This window comes from Xylocopa sonorina, chromosome 7, assembly GCF_050948175.1.
Source record: "Xylocopa sonorina isolate GNS202 chromosome 7, iyXylSono1_principal, whole genome shotgun sequence".
Taxonomy (NCBI): Eukaryota; Metazoa; Arthropoda; class Insecta; order Hymenoptera; family Apidae; genus Xylocopa; species Xylocopa sonorina.
The window spans coordinates 4,580,465-4,608,211 of record NC_135199.1 but is presented as its reverse complement, the minus strand read 5'-3'; the positions used below and the strand labels follow the sequence as shown (position 1 = coordinate 4,608,211).

The following is a 27,747-nucleotide window of genomic DNA, read 5'->3' as shown; positions in this document are numbered from 1 at the left end:
TGGTTTATGTGTAAAAATACTCGACATACATATATATATATAGAAAGTACTTATATTAATTGACAGTCTAAAAATGGGAAAACTGCAATGCACGCAAGAAAATATGCCTTATTCAAATTGTTCTTGGAAAACATACAAACAGATAAAATCATGTGTAAAGTTTATAAGACTGATAATAAATTTGCTTATCCTGTTTTATTGTCCAAGCAAAGGATAGCCTCAATTTAAATTCCACTTAATATCATCGCAAAGGTATTTCATTTTCTGCAGAAATTTTACATCAACTGTGCGTTGAGTAATAAAATTTCAAGCTTTCGTTGTTATAACCATAATAATTATTATCAACGTACTTCATTTATTAGTACAAAAAAGAATGACATTATTTCTTTAATCTATTCGCGTTAATTCCATCATTTTCTAAATTAGATAAATTATATGAGACATTGCTCAGCATTACTACGTATGTAAAATGTTATAATAACCTCTTCCCTATGAAACTCATTACTTTGCTCAAACTTCAACATTTGATGTCAATTTAAAACATGAATTGAAGCAAACAATTATAAAATTACATCTAAAGTGATCAATTTATCGTACTGATAAAATGTTCGAAAACATTAGAAAACCTTTAAATACCATTTGAACCTTTAACTACATTATATTGTATATATATATACACTATATAATAATGTTCAATATTAATATCCAAACAACATCCATCAATTAATGAGTAATGAAAAGACGACACATGTACCTCTTGATGTTTCGCAAATATTAGGTTAGCTTCGACCAGCAAACAGAATCGAGCATTCTCACGTAGCTCGTGATACAAAATGGTTCGATGTTCGATATACTAACCTCGAGCCAACGTACTCGACAGTCATTGGAGCTCGAACGCGCTCGTCATCTCTGGTAATTTTTGCAGATGCACGGCTATATAAGTGATAAATTTCAAAAGAAGAACCGCAAATGTGACGTTACTCGATAGGACACGCCAGAGTGGTCTTCATCGGCTTTTAGTGAACGTTTATCGTCGAAGCGAACGATTACAGACACGAACCATGATTTTGCGATTTGCAATAGTCGTCGGTCTTCTGGCTTTTATGATCGAGGCGAAGAATCCGCAGTTTTCGGCCGAGGAACAGTGGCAAGAGTTTGAGGAGTTTTTGAAATGGAAGAAAGCGAGGGAAGTGCACGAGGACAAGTCGCGAGAAATCAGAAGCGAGAAATGGTATCATGAAAATCACGATATGTACAAACCATCTGAAAAGAACCAGCAAATTCCCGTGGACGATCCTCCGCCTATCGATCAAGCGGCACTAATGGCAAGATACATCGTCAATCAAGGCGGTAAGGAGAATCTGTTTCTCATGGTAATAATTACCTCAATTTAAAATAATCGAGATTACTGTTACTTTGTTCGTCGTGCAACGTTTAAATTGCGCAAACATTTACATTTCAAACAAGGACATCTGATGAATGTCAGATTATATTATGATTCATGTGCTAATAAACGGAACAAGTGGAAAAATAATACTGAACTTCATACTTAGATACGCGTTTAGCGATTATTATGTTCGACGAAAGTTGAATGTTAGGGCCGTGTGCACGATATTGGCGATATTCCAAATTTTCAAAGTGGAATCACATGTGCATCGTTTAAATTTGAACTGGTTGGACTTAAAATCTTCTGATAATATAAAATTCTGGAAATATCGAATCGTAGTTTAATAATTACAAATACATGCGCATTATATGTTATCAATTTGTTCTGCTCTTCGCATACTAGCGAGCAGTTGTATAAAAAATGATGAATTATTAATTTTGTCTACATTTATGTCTAGACTGGGTACCCGTAGCGACAATAAGTACAAGAAAGGACGTCGAGTCATTCCCAATCGCAACCTTAGTATCTTACGCAGACGGACTGTTAGGAAATGGATCAGGGATTCCATATCTCTACCTCACTCCTTTGGATTTTACAGCTCAAGATCTCGCAGTAAGTATCACTATAACTTGTGTACATAATACAATATATATATACATATAGATATTTGTTAATATTACCACCATGTGATAAGATAGCAAGGAATATCGGATATTGATCGTATCGATCGAATAACATCGATTTAATCCTCCTTTTTTTTTCATTCGCAGAAAGATAACCGAGCCTCGTTGTTGTTTAGTTTAGCTCAAGGCGAATATTGCAAAAACAAACGGTGGGATCCTATGGATCCACGATGCGCCAGAGTTATTCTGACCGGCAAAGTCAAACCGGTTAGTAAATTTCTTTATCTAATTTGTAATAGATTAATTGCCAGAACTATCGAGAAAGTTTTTTTACAGTTAAAGAATGAAAGTTCGGAATACGTGATAGCGTCGAAAGCATTTTTCCAACGACATCCAGGATTGGTTAATATGCCACCCGGTAAGAATTTCTCGGATAAGTGATAACACTTGATAAAAAGCGCATTAATTTCTAATTAAAGAGACATTCTGTTTAATGTTACAGACCATCGCTTTTACTTCGCCAAACTGAAAATAATATCGATCGTAGTACTGGACACGTTTGGTGGGCCGAAATATGTTTCTGTAAAAGATTACTTGCACCTACCAGTTCCTAATATTTCCGAAGAATTTAATCGACACTTCCCCTTAGAATCCACCGAAAATGAATCTCAGGAAGAGAAGAACCCAGTTTCTAACAGATTGAACCCTTTTGTCCGTATGGTATAAATTAATGAGAGAAAAGTAACGTAATATCTCAAAATAGTTTTCTATTCGATATTTTGTCGCATAAAGATGCAATATTATTTCAGATCGATTGAGTTGCATAATTCTTGAATTTACTCGATATGTTATCAAATTTAATGACTATCATATCTTCTTTCATAAGTAAAGAAAAAGACGGATTGATACGAATTTTCACGAAGTGGAAATAAGTAGAGAGTTTGAAATGTACATCATTATCATTTATATCTATTAATAGTTAGTTATATTTTCAAGTACACCCGTTAATATATTATCGAAATATGATTCCGCTATATGCTTTTGCTACAAAAATATACAGCTTTATTCATTTCAAACTCATGACAATTTCTGTAAAAATTTATTCAAGATCATAAATCCCGACTAAAGGGGCGTACAAATTTCGTGGTAGTAACTTAATTTAATATTTTGAATATGTACACTTCGTAATATAAAAATTACGCATTTTTTAAAATACATTACAAATGATTAAAATATCATATAATATTCTTTAATACAGGGCGATAAAAATTGCAGCAGCTTTTGTAATTTTGCTTAAATATTCGAACTACTGTACGCGCAGAATTTAATCGTTTATATACATTTTGCATAATTTACTTAAAAGTATAAAATATATTTGTTATATATATATATATATCTATTTTAACAACAAGCAATTGAAAAAATAATAATTTGGCTACGATTCACAGAAATAGCGTTAATGTACAATACCTAATTACAAAAGCTTGCTAATTGATTTTGGCTACGTTTTCCTAACGGTAGCTTGTGTACTCTTTCCATGAGTAAGACTGGACGAACTCAGCATAACTGAAATTTGCTCGGGTAGTGGGCACGCGATCAACAAAAGTTCCTCGGTATTGTAATACTTACTCAATATTTGATATAGTTGTGTAAATGCAGCACAAACATTATTTTTTACCGGTCTAAACAAAATAAACTCTGTCTCCTTATTAGAAAGATACAATTGCATCAACTGTTGAATTTTAGGGCACTTAAATTTAATTATACGCAGTACCTCGCTAATTGCTGCTGCGACATCCTGAGGATTTCCAAGCGCATGCGCTTGGGCTGCATCCGATGCATTACCCTCCAGTTTTTCCTTTTCGAGTAACTTAAAAATCGGATGTATTAATAAGAACGTCGCGTGTTGTATCAGACGTTGGCAAGCGTATTTCAATTTATTATCCACGTGTTTCCTCGAATCGATCAGTTGCTCCTTCATCTGAGGGGCACCCTCCAATAGAAACTCTAGCAGCGCGTTATTCGATAATGTGAAAAGCCTCGAGCTTTTCTCAAACAAGCCGAACGCAGCCGTTTTAACTTTGGAAAAGTCCAAACTGTATTCCTTTATAGTGAAGTCAACTTGAAACGGCGCGATCTGCTCGCGTAATATGAGCAAGTGTTTTATCTGAAACAGTTCCGCGTCCAGAGACGTCGCCTTCTTCTCGATCTCATGTTTGGCATTCTCTATGCTTTGAACGCAAAGCGATATCGCTTCCTGGCTGAGAGATTGAAAAACAGATCTGTCTACGCATCTGTACAATCTTGATAAGCATACCAATGTCCTACGCACAGTAGGATACCACATCCCATGAAGATCGGCCGGCGAATTGCCCATATGCGTTTTCTGATAGATAGAATCCATTTCTATATGATTTCTCGATACTGGTTCCAGGATATTATCATCGTTAGAAGATACGGATATTTTTTTCATCGTTGTTTGTCTGGTTTCCTCTCTTATCGATTCCGCGATGTCCTCCATCATTTTCAGTTTCTCCGGGTACGCCAAATCACCCGGCGATGGATTATAATTCAAAACGTCCGACTGCAAATAGAGATGCGCGCGGAATACAAGCCTCTCTTGTACATCGTGCAGTAGCTGCAGACAAATGTTCCCAAACCCTTCCAAAGGTTCGAAATTATTCTGTACGTGTTCGTCTAACATTTCGATTCTCAATATGCAGCATATTTCTGCTAACGTTTCCAAATGATTAATATGAATTATAAAAGGTCTTAATGTATCGTACAGGGATGTACATAAGCTTTCAAGATACGCCGTTAATCCACTGGATGACTTGGAGAAGAATTCGTAAAATAATTTATACTCGTCCATCGACGCGTGTAGCAACAACGCGCAAGAGTTTCGTACCAAACTACAGTGATCTCCATTGTATTTTTCTTTTACAGACATTAAAGACTTTTGTACACTGTTACCTAACACCAATCCCCTTTGACTCCAATAATATTGATGGCACTCGGACAGCAAGCTGTCGTACTCCTGTCTCTTGTAAGATTTTGATTCGATCTGTTCTATAACTGGTCTAACTTTCGACAAAATTGTTTGAAATCTGCCATAAAAAAGGGCCAAGGCTGCATCCGCATTATCTTGAGAGTCATCATTGTCCCTCAAATTTAAGATACTCTCCGTAGTCTTGCTGAACAGATTAAAAATATAATTTTGTATCATAGATATCGCCTTGGACTGGCAATGCTTGTATTTGATTAAGTAAGTATTGCTTTCTTTAAACGATGGATTATTTTGAACAAAGTCTATGTTGGCGTCAATCTTATCCAGTATGTTAAAGAACATCTCGCTATTAACCGATAACGTTGGCGCTTCTAACTTTTCCATCATCATATCGATATCCTTATAGTACTTCACATATTCCGTAATATTCTCTACAATGGAATTCAATTTCCTTTGATCTGAGTCAAGCTGTTCGCTGGCGTCGTAAAGGGACGTCGTTTTATCTGATACCTCGGAATATTGTTTGTACAACGTAGCAAAGTCTTCCAATGCGTTTTCTATTTGAAGACAAAGATCGTGGCACTCCTGTCTCCGAGCTTTAAGTTCCTTAAGGTACAGTATGTACTTTATGTCTTTCCTATCTATACACTTCTGTTCTAGTCTGGCGTAGTGTCCTAGTAGATCTTGACACCTTTCTATTTGTACTGATTCCGTGATCTCATTGCTCGCAGACACGGTACCCTCCGTTTCTTCAGTCTTGAGCCTGCTGTCAGGGAACAATTCTTCTTCTAAACTTAATAAACATTCTCGTTGACAATTGGTTAAGGGCGCCAGGGAATCCTCTGACAGATCCCATTTGGTTAAGTTATTCGGAATGTTTTTCACTTTCGACATGATCTCCTGTCAGCGAGAACGAATGTTACGAGGCAGACGGTTCTCGAAAAAGTGGAACGACGGCGTACGTCACGCACATACCGTTTTTCAATATGAGTTTGAAAAATCCCTTCGAAAAATTGACACCGCAGCAATTACGAGCCGTAATCGTGAAGTTGAACAAGTTCGTCGATCACGGTGCAGGCTGGCCAACGAACGGGAGACTAACATCTACGCAAGACGCTAATTTCTTGAACGAACGATCAAATGGTATGTATATGTATAATAATTATTATAAAAAATAAACAAAATTACCATAAAGCATGAAACAGATAACCGCGAGGAAATATTTCCGAGATATATTTGTAAATTGGACATGCTGATTTTACAGCGCATGCGCATGCAGAGACTCAAATGTACCATTGAGTACAGGATCTTATTTTTCTTTCATTAAAAAGTAGCATCCAAAACGTGAAGGTCTGTGTCAATTAAAATCTTATAATATTTGTGCAATCTTATGAAAACAATAGTGGTTTTACCGTAATAAATGTTTCTATAAGTCAATAGAGTTGAATACTTTCTATATTGTGATGGAATATGTGAATACTATCGTATTGATGTATTTGGTTAACTAACCTATAAAAGTGATGATATTATTTTTGTAGGATGGCTCCAAGGTACGAATTGGCGGTTGGCCTTAACAGAGGTCACAAGACAACTAAGATCCGCGTGGCTAAAAACAAAAATGAGAAGAAGAAGACGGTGTGTGTTCTGCCAGCAAGATTAAAGGGGGTTAGTACATGTTATTGGAAAAGGAATGTGAATATTTTGGACATTGATACGTTCCTTTGATTTGTATTTTCTAATCAAGAAAACGATGAGAAACAATTGACTTTACTTTAAAATGTAAATATCATTTTAGAGACAAACGAAGCACAGTAAATTCGTCAGGGATTTAATCCGTGAAGTGACTGGCCATGCACCATATGAGAAGCGTGCTATGGAGTTGCTGAAAGTTTCCAAAGACAAACGTGCGCTGAAATTCTTGAAGAGGAGGGTAAGCATGTTAAAAAGTGTTACTTTGTTTAGTTTGTTGCTACGTATATCATGGATCAGTAATAATATGCGTGTATTTAATGACTGTACAGTTGGGTACGCATATCAGAGCTAAGAGGAAGCGTGAAGAACTTGGAAACATCCTTGTCCAGATGAGAAAGGCCGCTGCTCATCATTAAACAACACATTAAATTACATTTTTACAGTAAGTACATAATAAAGATATATGAAAAAATAAATGTTGTTTAATTTCAAAAATATCCTTCACACATTTATTCTTCCAAATGATGTAGAACAAGAAATAGTTAATAGTAAACTTATTGATAAATAAAATTTTAAGTTGATACAATAAGGATTTTATTGATGTTTGTACATGGCTTGGGCTTAGCTCAAATGTAAATACAGGATGGATTTTAATGTATTTTTCAATTCAAGATAGAATTGCATACATAAGAACCCACAAACTGTTCGCCACATATTTATCCATCTTATTACCTTCTGTACTTCCATCTTTATTATTTTCTTAGAAATTTAGTTCCATTTCTCTTCGAAGAGACGGCGCTCCTAGTTACTAGATAGTTTAATTTACTGGTGGCACCATTTCTGTGAAAAGTGTCTTACTTCGCTGTCGATAACGATGTGCGACCAGTTTGAGCACTTTTCGCAGAGATGACACCAGGGGTTCTAGAGTAGGTCACCATCATCTGTCTCACTCTTTCTTATAGCATCTTTTGTTAAAATCGTATATATACATTTTATTGTTGAAAATATTTAAAAATATTCTTTCAAATTGTACTTAACATTCACTTTCAGTTTATTCCAACAATCTGTGTACCTCCTCCCGTTTAAAACTCTTAATTTTTCAAATATTGCAAAAGATAGTTCAATAATGAAATTGTATACTTAAATATTAGCGAAATGTTAGCTATATGCTTAAATTCATAAAATTGTTTACAGGTAAATAATTAAATAGTATAATTTTGTCATTGTACGATTGATATTTTCTTTGCAGTTCGTAGGATGCGAAGTACGTAATATGATTGGTTCATTGTGTACTTTGCTTGTGTTTGCGGTGAACGGTGTGTTAAAGTCGGGCGTTTGCAAGTCGGTAAAGTGAAAAGTAACGCGAATGCAGTTTATCTCGCAGAACTTATACTTTCTTTGCAAACGAACTTCACGAAGTGCATATAAGTATAATTCAGTTATTAAACAGCTGTTTCGAAGATTTACAGTCACCACTAGGTTAACCGATTTCAGTAAGTGGGGTACAAACAAAAAGGATCGAAAAGTACAAATACGGATTATTCAAAACATGTGGGATCCGAAAATCGAAGAAATCTTGTCTCCTCTTCGAAATAGTGTTAAGGAACAAGTGAGTACCATATGGATTAATTATTATGCATTGTGAAATCTACTTACATGTATGACAGGTTTTAACACGTTGTAATGAATGTTTAAACATAAGTTTTGTTGTTACGAATAACCTGCTAGTGAATTTCTTAACTTTATTTTCTATTGTTCTTATGGTTATTGTCAAGCTATTTTATTTAATGGTAACATTAATGTATATTGGTATTGCATCATAATTTTCTTTCGTTTGATATTTAAAGGGCGATTATGTTCGGAAACTTAAATCTGATGGAGCTCCAGATTTGGATGTCAAGAGAGCAGTTGCTGAGCTTAAACTCAGGAAAAAATTGTTGGAGGATAAAGAACTGTCTTTATCGGAGACCACAACATTTGACAGAGCAAGGATGGAAGATCTTTTAAAACGTAGATTTTTCTTTGATCAATCCTTTGCAATTTATGGAGGAATTACTGGCCAATTTGATTTTGGTCCTATGGGTTGTGCATTGAAAACAAATTTGTTGAATGCATGGAGAAATTTCTTTGTTTTGGAAGAACAAATGTTAGAAGTAGATTGCTCCATTTTAACACCAGAACCTGTACTTAAAGCATCTGGACATGTAGAGAGATTCGCCGATTTAATGGTGAAAGATGTAAAGACTGGAGAATGTTTCAGATTAGATCATTTGATTAAATCACATTTAGAGAAAGTGATCGGTGATAAGAAAACTGATGAAAATACACGTGCAGTGTGTAGAGATATTATTATTAAATTAGATGGAATGACTAAAGATGAAATGGCTGAGGTTCTGTCCAAATTTAATATAAAGTCCCCGATTTCTGGAAATGATCTAACAGAACCAATAGAATTTAATTTAATGTTTGGAACACAAATAGGGCCCTCTGGTCTTGTAAAAGGATTTCTAAGACCAGAAACTGCACAAGGTATCTTCGTAAATTTTAAACGATTACTTGCATTTAATCAAGAAAAGTTGCCATTTGCGGCTGCTCAAATAGGAAATGCATTTCGCAATGAAATTTCTCCGAGATCTGGATTAATCAGAGTAAGGGAATTTACTATGGCAGAAATAGAACATTTTTGTGATCCTAGTAACAAGAATCATTCTAAATTTGAAACGGTTAGAGATTTAAGCGTATTACTGTACTCTGCTTGCAATCAAATGGATGGAAAAAGTGCAGAGTACGTAACTTTAGGCGATGCAGTGTTAACTAAACTGATAGCTAATGAAACATTAGGATATTTTATGGGTAGAATTTATTTGTTTTTAATTAAAGTTGGAGTTGATCCAAAAAGATTACGTTTCCGCCAACACATGGGAAATGAAATGGCACATTATGCTTGTGATTGTTGGGACGCAGAATGTTTAACATCTTATGGTTGGATTGAGTGTGTTGGTTGTGCAGATCGTTCTGCTTATGACCTTACACAACATACAAAAGCTACTGGTGTAAAGTTAGTAGCAGAGAAAAAGTTGCCAGAACCAAAAAATGTTGATGTATGCGAAATAGTACCAAATAAAGTATTAATTGGAAAAACGTTTAAGAAAGATAGTAAATTGGTTCAGGATGCCTTAGCAGCATTAAACGAGAGTAATATCAATGCTATGGAAACTGCACTTAATGAAAATGGAGAGACTGAATTAATACTCTCAAATGATGTAGTAGTAAAAATTACGAAAGACATGATTCAAGTAAAACGGTATCAAAAGACTGTGCATGTAGAAGAAATAATTCCCTCTGTAATAGAACCATCTTTTGGTATTGGTCGTATTATGTATGCTGTGTTCGAACATAATTTTAAAGCAAGGGAGGGAGATGAGAAACGAACTTACTTTAGTTTGCCACCAGTTGTGGCTCCTTTAAAGTGTTCAGTGTTACCACTTAGTGGTAACGACGAATTTGTACCATTTGTAAAACAGTTGTGTATGTATATTGGAATTCTCCAATTTTATTAATTTTTAAGATATGTTTAGAGTAGTTATTTTAACGTTGCTTTATACTTACAGCTCAGAATCTCACAAAAGCAGATGTCTCGCACAAGATAGATGATTCTTCTGGTAGCATCGGTCGTAGATACGCACGAACAGATGAAATTGCAATACCATTTGGTATCACCATAGATTTTGATACTCTGAAAACACCTCATAGTGCAACACTCCGTGAACGGGACAGTATGGGCCAAGTTAGAATAAGCGTAAGTAGATATTTAATAGAATCTACAATACAAATATGTTATAAGATTAGCCAAGAATAACAGCTATTATTTCAATTTCAGCTGGACGAAATTCCTGGTGTAGTAAGAGATCTATCTAATGGGAAACTTACATGGACGGAAGTGGAAGACAAATATCCAAAATTTGAGCAGCAAGAATCAACAGAGGCATAATAATATATTTAATAATTAAAACCACTAACTTATTTGCAATACAAAAGTATGAATGAATTGCTACAATGGCAATTTTTATTTTGCATTGGTATAAAATGCATTTTTGAAGCATTTATTTATATGCTGTTTTGCATGGATAATAATTTAAGTGAATAAGTCGGCGAAAATAAAATTTCGACTTTTGGATCTGTTTCGCAACAACCCAAGAGTTTCGATCAAGCACAATAAAAATCGACATCAAACTTGACACCTATTCTGTCAAAATCACACTTGAAACAAGCCATCAAACACCTAATGCTCTTCATCCATCTCTCTCTATCCAAGTTACTACGCATAACATCCTGAAGTTGCATATGTACTCGACAAACATCTGGAAAACATAAAAGCCGATGACCATTGTCACATATAATTTGTATCGCACATTAAAGATAATTACTGCATCTTCCGGATCGTATTTGGCAGCACATGCCACAAACTGTTTTTAACGACTGAATTTCGCCGACGAATTCGAAGACTCTAAGGGACGGTAAGTACAGAAACAGCTTTTTCAATTGATTGTCTAAATGCTGTCGGCTGTGCCATACTTGCAGGCATAAATATACTATGCAATGTAAAAAATGATTATTTTGCACATTGTAGATTAGTTGGAAAATAATCTATAATTCTTGTTTATCTTATTTTTACAAAAATTAAAATATATATCTACGAATATAATTTTATATGATTTGGAATTTAAATAATGCATTATCGATATTAATAATCGAAAAATCGATTATCGATTGAGTTAGTACGTCTAACCATTTATAGGTGGCGCAAAACAGTGATTCACTTTTGAAATTTTAGTCGCGACGGTGACGAACAAAGTTCCGATATAAAATAACAAATATGCGCAAAAAAAACAAATTATTTATAATTTTATACACGTGTTCGCGTTTCTTTGTTACTTTACTTACCTAAAGTATCCGGATACCATGTGCAAAGTGTTTTAATTGTGCAATCGAGATACCATGGTTGTTGGAATCTTAGATCGATACCCGTTGACAGTGTAAACGTATGCACAGGGGTGTTTCTTGTAAAAAATTTCTTGTGAACGTCATATTGTGGTATTCCGACTGAAAATATAGGTAACAAATATTTCTCGCCCCTATTCAGTTTCAGATATTATCGAGGAATGGTTATCAAATTTTCTCATACTAATAGCGTATTGTACTTTCAGTAGTGGTGCCCAGAAATGTACTACCCGCCATGCTTTGTCCGGTATCAAGACTTTGTCAACAATAAAACCATATTCAGCTTTTTCTACAATTTCTTCCTTTAAACACAGCAGCTGCAACCAATGCCAATTTCTTCCAAGTTTTCTACAGTCGTAGAGTAAGTAAATTTCAAAGTCACCCTTAACGATATAATGGGTTATACACAAAAATAGAAAAATCTCATGTCCTTTGGAAGACTATCAATTGCCAACAATTTGCTGTTTGCAATAACGTAAACATTTTACACATGGTTGCTTTTTGTTATATTATATTTTATGTAGTACTTTTTACTTTCTTTATGTTTTTATATATTCCATAGTTTTTCGTTGTTCAAAAATCGGTTCAGAATTGTGGTACGTACAGGATGGATCTTAAAAATTGTAGTACAACCTGTTTGTACGAGAACGCAGAGTAAGATAATTTTTTTTATAGGATGCCTCGTTTTCGAGCAAATTAAGTGTGAAGTTTCGTACCTCCTTTCGAGTTGTACCACGATTTTTGATACACTCTGTACATGGTATGGTACATGGTAATATAGAAAGGGATTAAGTAGTCAATATACTTGGCCAAACTGACGAGTAGATCTCCCGTGGGTGTAGCTATATACGCGTAGTTTACGGACAAGATGGTGAGAAACTCCAAGCAGCCGATCGCGCGAAACCAGTCGCATTTGTTGATTCTTTTGTCCGCGTAAAATCTTGATTCGACGTGACGGTCAGCATCCACCGCGAGGCCTACCATTTTCTCGAATGCACGCCAACAATACACGTATCTCATTGTTTTACGACAGTTGTACAATGCCAATAGCAGCCGTACACCTTCGTCTGGCGTTAATGACAAACCTTCCAGACAAATAGATTCTAGGCTAGTCTGTTTACTACAATGTACGACACGCATATAAAATAAGTCTCGTTCTTTCTGAATATAAATCATCTACTTTGTCGCGTTTTACGATTCTATTCGTGCTGTTGTTCTACGATAAGGTTACACACTTCGAAATTAATAAAATTTAACGCCTCGTGTTCGTCAGATCGTAACTTCGATTTTTGTATATACGTAATATTGTTACAGCTTACGAAATAAGTCGTTCCAGATGAGTTATCAAATTCTTTCGTCCAATTCGATCGAATGTTTGCAAACGTATCAGTTGTTCCCAAACGTTAATACCCTTTTTTCGTCTTTGACTACGTCCAAGTCTAAAAATGGAAAAATTGATTTACCAGAGATATGCCACGAACAAATTCGCAAAAATAATAGATCGAAGAGTAGATTTGCCGTAAACTGTGAAAAAGAGAAAGGAGCAATTTAAAATGCTACACCGCTATTTCGCGGGCTCAACCGATTTTCTTAATTAAGTTCAAATCGAGCCCGATCGTACCAATTATACAAGCATTTAACTTCTCCGATCGAGAATTACGTAATATCGTTGCGATCAAGTCGCTATTAAGATTCTTACTTGGCCAGCGTAACGAGCAGAGCGTGATTCACTTGTTTCTGGTAGGGACGCGAGTTTTTCATTGCGGCCGAGTACAAGTGCCAGTAGAAACGGGCCTGGGTATAATAACTTTTTAATTACCAGCCACCGCACGTTTCCTACCGACCGGCATCCGTAATTGAGTTTTAGCCGTTCGGGTTAATTGAGTTCTCGGCTTTTGAATTCGCTGGGTTTCCTACGGTGATATATACGTACCTCCCTCGAGGGCAGAGGCAAATTCGACGCCGCCCTTGGAAACGCGGCCCTCTCGCAGTGTAGCATCGTTTCCCAGTATCCGTGGTGCTCGCGTCCTGTTCTATGCACCGTAATCGTGCCTTTTTTTAATTCCTCTCCAAACGCTATCGTTCTTCACGCTTCCTTATCGCGATGGAAATATTACCTGGGAAGCTGTTTAAGTAGCTCCTCGACTAGAGGATCCGATTCCTCTACTATGTTGTAACACGTTGAGGGCGGCGTGCAGGTGCATGTTGGTGGTTCATCTGTTTCACAGCTTTCCATACAAATAATTGGATAGATGAATTTATATTGGTTTTTTTGTTAATTTTGTTTGTTACTAATTGTTGATGTTACATTGAGTCGTCTTGTTCAGTGGAAGGTGAACTGGTTTCATTTGATACACTGCTATATACTGATGACGAGCTCTTCTCACAGGTTTCATCTCTGTTGTATGAAATTATGAGAAATGCGTATCACCCTAATTTTGTTTAATGTTGCACTGTTATAGTATCGTTACTTGGTGCAGGGCTCTTTTGGGTAATCAAGGGCGTTGTCACATATTGGTAATGAGTCCACGTTGCAAAGGCAGATTTGACCTCTGTTGAAATATGAGTTAACGAGGAACCATATTTTTCGTTAATTATTGCATTCGTAATGTATTATATTGTGAAAATGTTACTGAGTGTATGGAATTTGTGTGTTATCCCAAATTTTGTCATACACGGACGATGGCTCCTTTTCGCAGACGGAATTCTGGTCTCTGTTAAAATATGAGTTACTAAGAATATGGTACAATTTTTTCAATTATTGTACACACTGTGAAGCGTTGCTATCTGAATTGGATTTATCTGGTTTGTTGTAACAAACAAACTGATCCACGCATGTATTTCTCATACTTGAAAAATCTGATTTCTTTATTACGAAGCCACTTAGTACGTATCCCGAGTATGCAGTCTCACGGGTAGCCATCTTTCGTTCGAAAGTAATAGGTAATATAAAAAAGTGTAAAAAAAATGGAGGTTAGAGTATATTAGATTTATACTTGAAACTATCAACCATAACGTGCCGCGACTGTTTCTTTTTCCAAACGAAATAAATGAACAGATGTTTTTTTATCTGTATAACGCGGACGATCAAATTATTTCAACTTCGATAGCGCCATTTTCACAGTTCTCTCTGTGTTTGGCATTGCACGATTTATCGATGAATCAAAGTAATGCTTTAAAAGACCCTTAATAGGCTAAAAGTTTATCGGCTACATATGTTCCATTATCGTTGACGCTGGAATGTTTCGTGCATTAAAGGGAGCAAAAGACGAATCGACCCGTTATTAACCGAATCTCGCGCAGGCCGATAGAGTGTTACTCACACAGCGACGAAAGATTTTACATTCGAAGATGTAGACGCGCCGAGAGTGTATTGGTGACCCCTTATTTTTCATCTAAAAGGGGTACCCGTTTGGCACGAGTATCGGGCGAAGTGCCGGCACTTTGCGGACTTTTTCTCAAATCTCACGGACCACCCGTGAGTCCCCTTCCAAAGCAAACGCAGAACGAATGACGAAAATAATTTTCTTGCCCGTTTGAATACAAAGGACCTCTATTTTGAGGAGCGTCGCGAGCGCGCTTATTGTTTCAGGGTATTTCGCGGTACCGAGAAAGGACGCGAAATAGGGGAAAAGAGGCGAGAAAGGAAGTACGAAAAAGCGAGACAATCGCGAGGGCTGAGCCTGGACCACGGAGTTCGTGGGTGCGGTTCCAATTATCCACAGTGGCTCTCAGAAAGGAAAAAGGACCAGTGTAGCCCCTAGGCCGTGGAAAGGGTGGGGTCCTCTTACCGTTCCCCTTTTCTTCCTGTTTCTTCGTTTAACCCTCTCGGAGAACGTGTCGAATCGATTCTCCTCGACTCGTTTGCAAGCCGTCCGGCGAGTGACACACCGGATATACGCGGTTGCTGTGCATTATCGTTTTTTATTCCCATTGCGAATGTTTCGCATACTTTTGATCAATCTCATTTCGGTGGACGTTTTCATTCCGTACACAGGGGCGAGACAAAGACTACGTACGTATCTGGATATATACGCGATGGCCTCCAGCGCCAACAGAGGGGACAAGATTGATTTCCACTGTATCTCTTTCGTCCCTCGATTCTGGGTTAGAATAACACCGTTCTATTTCCCGCTCCCTGGCACACGTACCGGCACGATGGTTCTGCTGGGTGTCATTCGGAAGCTTCCACAGGGAATTGTTCCGTTTCCTCGCTTTTTTCTTTTTTACGCGTCTATTTCTTGCTCGAGGCTCATTCGAGTGCAACTCGTCGATAAAACAGTCCGCATCCTGTTCCTCGTTGAAAAAGGAACTCTTTGCTCGCGACGACCGTCCCGAAAATAACTCAACCAGGAAGAAGATCGTCTCTATTTGTGGCGCGACAGGTCCGCGATTTCGTTATTACCGTTAGACGAGCCGTTCTACGCCCCGATGGGACGCGGACGACGTTTTCTCTGGTGAAAACGGTTACTGGAGCGTGGTTAAAAGACTGATTGTCGGACAACCGCTGGTTTGTAAATGAAAAGTCACTCGGCGAGAGTGTCCGGACACGGTCACGAGTTGGAATCCCGGTCCCGCCGAGTTACAGGGTGCAGCTACCTGCGTAGGTGAGCTAGGGATCCGCCGATGTACGCTTCTCGTTTTAAAAAAAATTACAAGGGACCCCTGAGTGGTTCTCTTTTTATCGCGTTTCCCCGCGTTTGCCTCGTACACGTGCCCCTGCAAATTGTGAATTATGTATTAAACAAAAAAATGCGTCACTTACGCGCAGTATCGTTGGAACTAGGCGTGGATCATTCGATATCGTTTTAACTCGGATACGATTATCAATATCGTTCTCCAAATGAACGTTGGAAGAGATAAGTAAGAGATCGCTCGCAGCGCTCCATATTATCGTGCATATGGAATTCAGATAAAATAAGTACTGTGTACTTACAAATTATATTACCACTCTCCACGTACCAACCTCTCCGAGCATTCGAGATTGTATATTTCTTTTCATTAGCATCACTTAGAATCCGTATCGGTGGAAACGAGAAAAATCAATTATCTCCCCGATGTAACGAGTGGCACCGCGTAAGGAACGGCGAGTATCGAGAAATAACGTGTAACGTGGCATTTTTCATTTTCCTGCGGGGAATAACATTATCCACGAGCGAGGGTATCGGCGCGTTCCAAGCCAATAACTTGAATCGAAGCAACACGACCGCTTCGACTCCGAACTCGCGAACGGACAGCGTGCTCGGATAGTTAGAGTAACACCGGCTCTCGCGATTACGAGTAACGCGCCACGAACTCAATACTTAATTCGTCGTGGAGGAAAGAGAGAGAGAGAGAGTGCTCGCGCGGGGGAGAAAAATCGATCGCGTTATCTGCCGCGTACAACGTTCGCAATTAAAAGTGGCTTCCTAGACGCGGTTTCGCGGGAAGCGAAACGGCAACCGTTTCCCCGGTTTACCAGGGGAGCTCGTACGACAGATAGTAAAGCGTACGATAACGACCAGGTAAATTGTATCGGCGAACGTTCTACGCTTTCATTTGCATAAATATTCTTCGGTGTACGCGATCTTATATGACTTTGAGAGCCGTGACGGCCGTTACCAGCCAGCCGCCCGTCCGTTTCCCAACTATTTATTCGGCTCGGCCGCGCTTTTTGCTTTTTACCCGCCCCGTGCAAGAATCCCATATTGCGTCATCGCGTTCGCGCCCCGAGAACTTTGTGTAGGATTTTACGACTGGCCGAGGTGTTCTAAGGTTGCTCTATCCGGTTTCGCCAGCCGTAAAAAACTATTAAACATCCCAGCTCATTAAGTGCATTCGCTTGTAGAAGGTTATCGAATAAATCGCCGATAAGATGATGGGAGTAATTAATGGCGGTATAACCATTATAAATAGTAACGTTGATTTAATTCGTGGCATTTCCGTGAACGTAACCGCCCGTCGTTTTCGCGTGATCCGAGCACCGAGGGCATATTTCTCCCCGTTATGCCGTGATACGTTCTATCCGTCCGTCCCTCGTTCGAGCACCGCGTCGGCTATTAAACGTACACCGCGCGCAATCTCCGCGGATTTCCGAATTAATTGAAAGCTACGTCGTTTACAAGGTTCCGAGGGCATCCAACGGAACTCTTAACTTACCGAGCGGAGTCCAGGCTCTCCGTCTCTAAACGAGCGCGACGCATTCCTGAAATTTTATCGCACCGTCGGAAATCCTCTCGTCCGGTCGCGCGACAGCCTCTCGATCGTTCCCGGTTCTCGTTACCTTTTTTCTTAACCGCGGAACACCGATCGTGGTGTTCCGTTCCGCGGAGGCCGCGCAGATTTATAGGTTTTAATTAAACGCCATCCATTAGGGACGGCCGCGCGAACTTGGTAGCCGAAATTCTCCCGGAACGTCCACGAAAACCACCGATTAGGCTGGGTCCCTATCGTGTTCGTCTCGTTAGGCCACACAGGTAGCCCCTTTGGTTTTCGTCAGCTCGTCAACGACAATTCCGCGCGCATTTCTGATCTGTACGATTTTATCGGGGATCCTTCTGTCCCCTTGATACCCGTTTACGTGTAGAGGTATACCTCGTGAATCGTAATACGAACGCGTTACCATCCTCTTCGACGTTCGCCGAGAAAAATCTTCTTAACTATCATTATTCAATTCCGGGCCAGTGATTTTTTGCTAAGCCGCATTTATCGGACCGGCGTTCGTTGGCCAGCCACCCTTTTATAACTTCTCAAAATGTGAGCTCGATGAAGCGGTCTGATTAGGCAGCTTGATTTATCTTCACCGTCCGCTGCGGCTATAGCTAGTGGGCCAGGTCGTCGTTCCTCGCCGCGTTCTCTTTCTCTCTTTCTGCGGCGTGCAATCTCGTTAAAATTTATTCATGATTCGGTACCGGGGACGCATCTTTAGCGAGACCCCACCGGGGACTGGTCCGACTGGTCGACCGCGGACCAAATATCCGTCGGGACGGCCTATTTTCCGCGTAATGCGATAGGGGCTTAATACCAATCTCGAACCGGTCGCGAGCACTGATTTATTGATCGGCGGTATCGACTTTGTTGTTGCCCCGGCTAATCCCTCGCGTTCAGCCGTTCTTTCCTTCGCGGCGAACAAGGCCGCGCGGCAGGCTCTCTTATTGTCTCGCCGACGCGACAGCGTCACTATGAATCTTAAACACGTTAATGGTAAAATTAGGGTTATCAATAAGCTGCTGCCCGGGAGAGACTGATCGCCTTAATGATAGACCGCGCGCGGACGCGAGAACGTCTGCACTAGGAGCGAGCGGTTTAAATTAAATAAGTAATTTTCGGCGGCGGGTAGCCGAATGCTCGTTTCGTCGGGGAACACGGTGAACCGTGGGGCGGTGTTGCGCGTCGCAGGGGAGAGAACGAGCACCGGGCCGTGTCCGAACGAGAGACGGTGGTGGCGTGGCACGTTACGGTGTAACGGGGAGGGTCCTGAATTAATCGCGGTGAGTCGGGAAATTCGTTGTGGGATTTTTATTCGGGGGAGCTGTTCGCCTTCCAGACCGTTTCGTGTACACCAGGAGTGATGCGCTGGCACCTTGTCAGACTTGTAGGCGTTTCGCCTGCCTCGCTTCATACCTTCAACTTGTACAATGGGGTACAACGACGCGGAGAAAGAGAAGGAGGAAGGAGCATGCTCGCCCACTGGCCGAAACTAATAAGTATTGTCCATCAGGAGCATTGTTTCGATGCCCACGTAGGCCAGCCGACACGTTCGGAACAAGTTACAGTTTAAAGTGCCCGGGTCGTTAGTTAGGCAGAGGGTGACCGTCCGCTTCGTTAGTGCGCGTGCACTCGACTGGGACCGCTTCGTAGGGTGTATCGAGATCTGGTTGCCGTTTCACGAGTTTCAGTCTACCTCTGATGTCGTTTCAACGGTGATTCCATTACGTACACGTGGATGTATCGCGTTCGGAATTCGATCCTCGATACGCTACTCTCGTTTATCAATTACTTACCCCCTTTGTCAGCACTGGTGATTTATTAATTTTTTGAATAGCATAGGAACCCGCTGTATTTTCTACGAATGTATTTTAAAGTTCGCCTCGTGAAAATAGTCAATTTTTCTTCCACAGTTTACATGGACTCGTAAACTGACAACCCTTTAATTACGTATGCATTCTAATCCCATAGTGATTATGCGTTTCCATCGCGGTGTCGTTAATCTTACCCCGGAATATCTCCTCGGGAAACGGGTTCCTTCCCTAAACAGACGCGTTCCTCCGGGCACGAAATATTCAATTGTAGTTAGTCATATCGCTGGTCCCAGGTCGGACAGTCGTTGTCCGTTTTCCATTGGGTCCTGTATTTACATAACACTCGTAAGCGCCACGTTAAGAACCCCCGTTTAGATTTAACTACCACTTCGGGAAATCATATTAACCAAATACTGCAGTCGTTATGCGTGGATCCCGATGCGCTGGAAATAAATTACCGAGGCACCCTTGGAACCTGACTGCGGTGAATGGGACGTAGGTAAGAGAGAAAACGGCCCTCCGTATTCGTTTGCCCGAAGACCCACCGCGCTTCGGAATTCTTTACGATTTCTATTCAAAATCCCTTTATCGAGTCCCTTGACTCGAGAATTCCATTCTCTGACTTGTGCTCGGCTGGTCGTTGACCGTGCTCGCGTTTCGTCTTGCTGGCCATTCTTAATTGCATAATAGACTCGTCATTCTCATTTTCTTTGCGCCGCAGCTTTCGTTTCGAGGTACAAGGTGAGGAAGGAAACGGCATTTCAATATTTTCCCAATTGTTCGACGCTCGTTTCGCGTTTTCGAAGCTTCTCGTTGACGAACTGGCTCGGCAAAAAATTGTAAATTATTCCAAGCAAAAGAGAACCAGGTGGAAACCGATATCGGGACAAGTTGAGAAGTTATTAAACTCTTTCGTGGATATTTAGTCGCCGAGAATGAGCAGAACGGCTCGTGGATTAGCCTCCCGATGTTCGGCATTGTTTTCGCGATAAATCCAACCATTGTACAAAGTTATCGTGTATAAATTTCGCTGCCGTGTTGCGGACTGGTCGACTGAAAAAGGAAGGGTACGACGAGTCGAAAGGGGGATGGAGCGTTTCCTCTCTCTCTTTCTCTCTCTCTCTGTCCCCCTTTCGTTGGTGCGCGTGCGAAATAAATTGGCCTTTATATTAGCACGAGTCGCGGCATAAATCCCGGTTCTCATTGTATCGGCCCCCGTGGGTGGACGACGCTGCACGTGGGCAAAATCCGCTTCCCTCCGCTTCGAAAGTGGCGCGCGTACGTGGGGGTGGAGAGAGAGAGAGAGAAAGAGAGAGAGAGAGAGAGAGAGAGCAAGAGAGAGAAAGAGAGGAAGAAAGAGGAATACCACCGGCGAAGTGGGGGTTCGTAACGCGCGGCGTTAACCCATCGCTGGAGGAAGTCGCCGCGACGAAACTCGTCGGGGTGAGACGCGCGTGTATCCCATGGCCGATAAAACAAATCCGCTTAGAGCGGAATCCGGGGTTGCTGGTCGCTCCGCACGCGGTCCATTTTATAGAGCTGGCTCGCGATAAAAGGCCCACGCTCGCCCGGGAAATAAGAAATCGGCGTAGGAAGCCGAGCGGCGAAATGGAAGCCGAGAGGGCCTCTCGGCAGGTGCGTCTGTTATTGCGACACCGATCGTTTAGATTTCGCGTAGCCACCGTCGTACTCTGCGCTAGCAACTGTTGAGATAGACGGGAAAGGAACCGGGTGCAATTTCTGATAAACGTTCGAATTCAACGGACCGGTCGAAGTGTCGGTGTTTTCTCAGATTTCGTTTAGCAGACGCGAAACTCTCAATGTGCATGTAAGGGACATACAACGAGCAGATAAGCCGGGAGAAGAGAAGAGTATGCGAACGTAATTATCTGTTACCAGCAACGCGACTGACATAATTGTCCGCGATCGCAACAGTCATATTCGACAAAGATACCGCGTAAACGGCTGTATCTCTCATTTTGCGACTTAACGACACCCGGCAACTTCACTCTTGCTCAACCAAGCTTAGCACCTTAGAGGCGTGCGGCTATTTAGTCGTTCGCTGCACACACCAGCGCAACGTTCAGGATCGAGGATCCCGCGGATCGAGTTTATCGGACGAGGGAGTTCGTTTGCGGGCGCCGTGTACGGAATTATGCGTGGAAAATTGCGATTTAAAAGCTGGTGGCGCGATTCGCACAAATCGTTGACGCGGGTGCACACGACCGGTGGCCGCACACGGTGCACCACGTCGCCCCGGATGTACATATGCAACCGCAGTAGGCGGCGATGCGCCCCGTCCACGCGTGTACGTCGCGCGACACGCCGTGAGAATGTCGATTTATATCCAACGATGAATCGCCGCCGTGTGCTCCGGTGCCTGGCGAGCCTGCTCGAAGAAGGGTGATACATGCCACAGCTAGAGGTGGTTTCTCGGAACCACGTTCCCGTCGCCGCGGTCGCCCATCGGGGCGGGAATTGAATTCGTCGGGCATTAAAGCCGCGCGTTGATACGCCGATTTATGGAAATCTTTCGTAACTGCTTTATAAATTGTGCTTGTTATTGTCATTATTCTGGTATCGCGTGTATCTCGGCGTTGTTCTCTCCAAGTTACGTCGATCGGCTTTACTTCTTTCCCCGTCGATTTTCACGCCTTCGAGGCATGGGGGAACAGACGGTGGGGAAGAGAGAGGGAGAGAGAGTGACAGATAGAGAGAAAGGGGGAGTAAGTTTCTAATCCTTTCGCGGGGTGATAGACGCCGACTTGTGCTCGTGGCACGCTTACCACGACGTTTATCGCTCACCTCTGGTTAATACAACAGGCTTAACTTAACGAATCGACAAGATTTACGAAACGTATGTGGCTTCGCGAAGCTGATCATATTTCTTCGTTCACGTGACTCGGCGCCGGTTGTACGTGGAAGTAGTCGTTGTATACTTCTTGATAAATCGAGGCACGTGTATGACGATAAATCTTAGTATACCGCATTAGTGCCGCTACTCCGTATTTGTCTCCATTCCTTTAGTATATTAATAAGTGATAATATATTAGACCGGTGGTGTACAAAAAGAGCAACGCGTTTCATAACGCCGCGGCGCGCCCAACATGGTCACGGTGGACTCGTGTCCGTTGGTTAATTGTTCTACTCGATCCTGTTTCCGTCCGATCGGCACGATGACTCCGGCGGTCGTTTAAATCGGTGCCCGTGGCCTCAGGAACCAAGGAGCCATAGACCAGCCACCGTAGGACGCGCAATCGCATTTACGACAAAGTAATTACGCATTTCCTCGTTACTCGTGGTCGTGTTGTGACTGTTTCTTCACCACGGTCGATGTGAGCGATGACAAGGAGTCGCGGTCCCAGTGGGAGGTCTTAACAATGACCATCCGCCTCCGACTCGGCTACGCCGCTACCTGGAGAACCTCGGCTCGTGGCTCGGCTAACGATGGCTTCCAATCGCTTTAGAGTATCAAACAAATCTACTGGAAATACTTTGTATTGGATGTTATCTCTCGTTTACAAATGTTCATCATATTTCTTCGATTCACGCTCGAAATGTCGTCTTTGTACGTTACACCAATTTCTAGTGAATAGTTTTGGAAACGTTCGATGTACACCGTGTTCATTTACACGAGGTTCGCAGCCAACCCTAGACGAACCGTCTATATCCTCCGCGCGTTTCTCCCGGCGAGATTGTTTCTCTTTTCAATTCATTGGTCTACTCGAATTGAACTCTAAGCTGTTGGTCGTGTTCAAACGAAATCCAAGTGAACTGCTAGCAGTCCGGTCGGTTCAAGCGGTGAGCTCTCTTCTCTTGAAGCGAGACAGACCTCCTTACTGATCGTAGGTGGTCCTCTTCGTCGGGCGCAACGATTTTAAATTAAAATTAAAGTCAAGCGATCTTACGGTTCCCGTGGCCGAGAACGCCGCCACCCGCGTAACAATGTTAATAGCTCCGGTGCTGAAATTGCGGCCCCTGCCGTTCCGAGCCGCCAAAATGCTTGTACATTCTCATGAAAGTAAACCACCGCCCCAAACATCGACCATACCCGCCGCGAGAACGAACGTCTACTCTTTTAAGGAATGCCGTCGCATTCGGGCTCGTTATCGAGAGCATTTAATTGTCAGCATCTCTTATACACCCATCGTGTTACTTAATTTTCCAAGATTTTCTTAATGCAGTCGACCGTTATTATTATTATCGGTTAATTACTTCGGGATACGAGGTACAAGTTTCAGCCTCTTTATTGTGGATAATTAAGAAATCTGGAAATTGGCAAATTTTTATGCCTCGCAGAGGAAGAGAGAGAGAGAGAGAGAGAGAAAGACTCAAGGATGTAACGTTCTTTGGAAATGGCGAAAGTTTTTAGCCGACCTCGAATCGACCACTTCTCATGGCAGCGTTGATATCTCAAGCGTAAGGTGTTTTTATAAGGATCCTCGAGTAATCTTAATTTCACGAAATTACTTCCCACTCGCGGAGATTAAATTTGATGAGTTTATTAAATATTTAAATAAGCACGGTCCATACCTATAGCGTCTTACTTCGAGTGTTACAAGCAGACGTACGATGAAGCGGAATAAATTTTGCGAATCGAATGGTGAACGGTAGCTTTGATGAGCGGAGGGAGGAGACGGAAAATATCCCTCGGCGTTTGTTTTCAGCAGGATAATTGAATCGCGCGAAGAACCAGGGGGGTGTGGTAAACGGTCGTTTAATGAGAAACGGTGATCGTCGTCCGATGCTTAGAGCATTGTAACGGCGTGTCTCGTGTAACGCATTGTTTCTAAATCCAGGCTCCCGGGTCCCGTGGCCCATTGTTGATTTTTGCTCATTGTTCGTTGCGCCGTTCGCGCAACGGCGAGCACTTTATGAGACGGCGTACGTTCGTTCTCACCGGGCGGCAGATAATTGGCTTCGTGTTTTTCGGAGTGTTACGATGTTTATACGCGCGCCAGGCTCGTATCACTATTTCATAATTAGCAAGAAAGTTATTGTTCGTGGAGCACGGCGCGGGTCACGCTGAGAGAGCGCGCGTGAAAAACGAGCGAGAGACCGCTTCGTTATTATTTCATTAATGTCATCCGGATACCTTTCCCTCTGACGCGTATTGTCCGATCGTGGCCGTTATATATTCGCATAATTTATCGCCCGTTCTCGTTTCCGGCTAGTCGAGAATGTTTGCGGCCATTACGTACGTCGACGGAACAGTTTGTACAACGCGCCCCGTGTTAAAAGACGCCGTGTCTCTGTTTCCTGTTTCTTCTCTTACTTCTTCTTCCCCTCCCCTCCCCCCCACCCATTGGCGATTTTTCGTTTGACGATGATCACTGGGAATGTAACGATTCCACGGCTGAAATATTTTAGCCTAATAATCCTGATAACGACCACGCGACACGGACGTCTCGCCGACAACGCGGAAGCTTCCCGCGAGTCCTCGCTCTCTGGTTAAACTCGTTCCCCGTCACGTTCGATCATCGACGCTCGCCTTTTTTCCATTTATACGCCATAAACGCACCTTCGATATGAGCATCGAATCTTTGTTTTATTGCGGACATCAAATCCTGGCCGCGATACCCGGTTCGTGTATCAGAAGAACCGCGGGGCCTCCTAATTGGCAATTAATTTAATAAGCTTGATTAATCATCGAGCCGGGTTCGAGCGTAACGGGAACTCGCGGACGACGAATGGAACTGAGCGCGAATCGGAGGGACGACAAAGTAAGAGAGGGACGCGAGTGGTCGTCGGCAGAGTTTCGAATAAAAGAAAACAGCGAGGGATGAAATGTGTCGGCTGGTTGAAACGTTCTCGCGTATTTCTCCGTGTAATAGTCAACCGTCCCCGGATTTTCTACGGTTTTGAATCTTAAATAAGGTCGAGAAAGCACCGGGTTCGGTGCTCGTCGCTCCTCTTAATCCTTTCTTTTCGTTTTAACGCGAGGATATGCTAATTCGTTGGACGTACAGGTGGCGCGTCAATTTTCTTCCCCCGCCGCGCGATTTCGATGCCGTAAAAATGCCAGCCTAGAATGCCTGGTCCCGGGGGATTCGCGGGTAATGAATTATCTTCTCGGTGGTCTCTACTGATTTTATTTTGATGAATTTCGAAAAGTGGCCCGCGGCAACGAGGCATTAGTCACGGTGTAATTGGCGAAGGGAAGGTTCTACACACGTGGCCTGACTCCTCCGGGAATTTCCACCAACAGGCATCGTTTGGCTTGCCCGAAACCTTTCTTGTAACGAACCGCTTAAATTGACAGGCATTATTAAAACTTTCTCCTTTTTCTCTGAGTTCCTTCGTACGATACAGTTTCCTAAAATTGTTCGCCATATTCAGAGTACACGGAAGGAGACGTACCCAGGGATAGATCGGCACCCCGTGAAACCAAGCGGGCGATCAACTACGACGTTCCAACTCTCCCTTTCTCTCCGTGCACGCCTCGTGAAAAGCGATTCGATAGCGATCCAGCGGTTGTTTCTCAGGAGAACTGCGAATACCGAATAGTCGGCTTCCTGGTCGTAATCGCGGGTACGATGCAATAAATCAGAATGTTTTTAATGAGCGAATTCCAAGGGGGAAAGAGGAGGAAGACGCGCGTATCGGTGCGTATGGTACCAGTTGTTTTGTAACAATAGGATGACTCCGAATTGGATGCTTTCCGATAGTTGGTTTGCTAGACGCAAGAGATAATCGGATAGCTACGAGTAAGGTTCGGCGTGGCATCTCGCGAGAGCCGAAGCGCAAGTTTATTATCATTGCGGAGGACGATGTTCGAGGATTTAATTAGCATAGAATTATAAAATGTCAAAAGGTAGGCGTTTCACGTGAAGAGAGAGAGATCTGACTCGGATCTCCGCGGAAATATTGCACCCGCGGGCAATAATCTGTCCCGTTGGATTATCCGTGCGTCGGCAATCGCGGTTGGTCGTTGTATTTGCATACACGCCCAATATATTTGTCGATTACCTTCGGAACGTTTTCTATCGGTGTTTACATCGTATCTCACCGGACGCGAAAATACACGGTCGTATCAATTGCGCGCGTGTGCAGCTTGTGTTGAGGTGAAATTAACGAGATACGCGCGAAAAAGCAGCAGCGGGAGGAGGAGGAGGAGGAGGAGGAGGACAGAAACGAGAGGAAAAAAGTAAGAAAGAAGAGGAGAGATGCTCGACTGGTAAAAATGTCGAAGTGGCGCCACGATGTTCTCCGGAGCGGTCGATTCTCGTGGAGCCGATCCACGAACGCGAATTCCACGTCCCACACGTTTCCATGGTTTTCAGTTTTGCCGGCGGTGGTCCACGGTCCACGTTTTTTCCGCAAAACCTTTCTTCCTCGTCTCTCTTCCTCTTCTCTCCGTTATCCCTTCGCCTCCTCGGTTCTTACCTTATCCGTGGTTCTTTAATTCGCACGCGTGGGCGCGAATGGACCGCGAAGAACCATTCTGTCCTTCTCCGCGGGCGCAACCCCGCCGATTTCCTCTCTTTTCTTCCCACGGTGGTTCCCGGCGCGAGCGCCAAAACCACGCGCTTTTAAACGCTATAATCGCGTGGCCCTTTGGAAGCTAATGCATTCGATCGTTGATTTATGCACTATCCACGTCGAATATATTGGGACTCACTTCGTGTATGAAATTAATTTCGTACATGCCCCGCTGGCCTCGCGGTCGTGTAACTATCAATAATAAAACCTCTGGGGCTTACATTCTTCTAAGGATCTTCCTTCGACGGCTCTCGCCTGTCCTCGTCCCGCTGTCTCGATTCGTTTTGCTCTTCCCGTCCACCTATCCATCCCGCCATTCTTTTGTAGTTTCATCTCCAATTATAAACGTCGGTTTCTAATTATATTTCACGTCTTCCTTAACGCCGACAAGCCTCGAAACACATGCCACGTAACGTAAGGGACAATGTAAAATGTATACCCGAGAGCGCGCACAAGTGGTACCCACTGCACCACCATACCACCGCGAGTGGTACCTAAAAGAGGCATCGGTCGGTGATTAAGATTAGCGATTAGAGGAAATCTGGTAAAAATACC

General features: G+C 42.1%; 5 protein-coding genes across 5 annotated transcripts; 3 read left to right on the top strand and 2 right to left on the bottom strand.

The window, feature by feature from the left end:
* The first annotated feature begins 826 nt into the window (after positions 1–826).
* Positions 827–3,243, top strand: Creg (Cellular Repressor of E1A-stimulated Genes). The gene is made up of 5 exons (XM_076898238.1): positions 827–1,350; positions 1,845–1,999; positions 2,158–2,277; positions 2,347–2,428; positions 2,513–3,243. The coding sequence occupies exons 1-5, from the start codon at positions 1,062–1,064 to the stop codon at positions 2,734–2,736; spliced, it is 870 nt and encodes a 289-aa protein (XP_076754353.1). The 5' UTR covers positions 827–1,061; the 3' UTR covers positions 2,737–3,243.
* Cog3 (conserved oligomeric Golgi complex subunit 3) lies at positions 3,150–6,081 on the bottom strand. Its single transcript, XM_076898221.1, has one exon. It carries the CDS (start codon positions 5,909–5,911, stop codon positions 3,512–3,514), a length of 2,400 nt encoding a protein of 799 aa, XP_076754336.1. The 5' UTR covers positions 5,912–6,081; the 3' UTR covers positions 3,150–3,511.
* A 444-nt stretch (positions 6,082–6,525) lies between these two features.
* Rpl36 (ribosomal protein L36) lies at positions 6,526–7,185 on the top strand. Its single transcript, XM_076897513.1, has 3 exons — positions 6,526–6,682; positions 6,813–6,947; positions 7,039–7,185. The coding sequence occupies exons 1-3, from the start codon at positions 6,557–6,559 to the stop codon at positions 7,123–7,125; spliced, it is 348 nt and encodes a 115-aa protein (XP_076753628.1). The 5' UTR covers positions 6,526–6,556; the 3' UTR covers positions 7,126–7,185.
* An 851-nt stretch (positions 7,186–8,036) lies between these two features.
* Positions 8,037–10,947, top strand: Glyrs (glycine--tRNA ligase). The gene is made up of 4 exons (XM_076898224.1): positions 8,037–8,318; positions 8,557–10,237; positions 10,321–10,508; positions 10,590–10,947. The coding sequence occupies exons 1-4, from the start codon at positions 8,076–8,078 to the stop codon at positions 10,698–10,700; spliced, it is 2,223 nt and encodes a 740-aa protein (XP_076754339.1). The 5' UTR covers positions 8,037–8,075; the 3' UTR covers positions 10,701–10,947.
* LOC143425686 (uncharacterized) lies at positions 10,916–14,633 on the bottom strand. The gene is made up of 11 exons (XM_076898687.1): positions 14,482–14,633; positions 14,344–14,424; positions 14,182–14,262; positions 14,019–14,108; positions 13,828–13,938; positions 13,030–13,164; positions 12,516–12,830; positions 11,895–12,058; positions 11,654–11,812; positions 11,137–11,301; positions 10,916–11,070 (listed from the first exon to the last, which is right to left on the bottom strand). The coding sequence occupies exons 1-11, from the start codon at positions 14,631–14,633 to the stop codon at positions 10,916–10,918; spliced, it is 1,608 nt and encodes a 535-aa protein (XP_076754802.1).
* Positions 14,634–27,747: the final 13,114 nt, after the last annotated feature.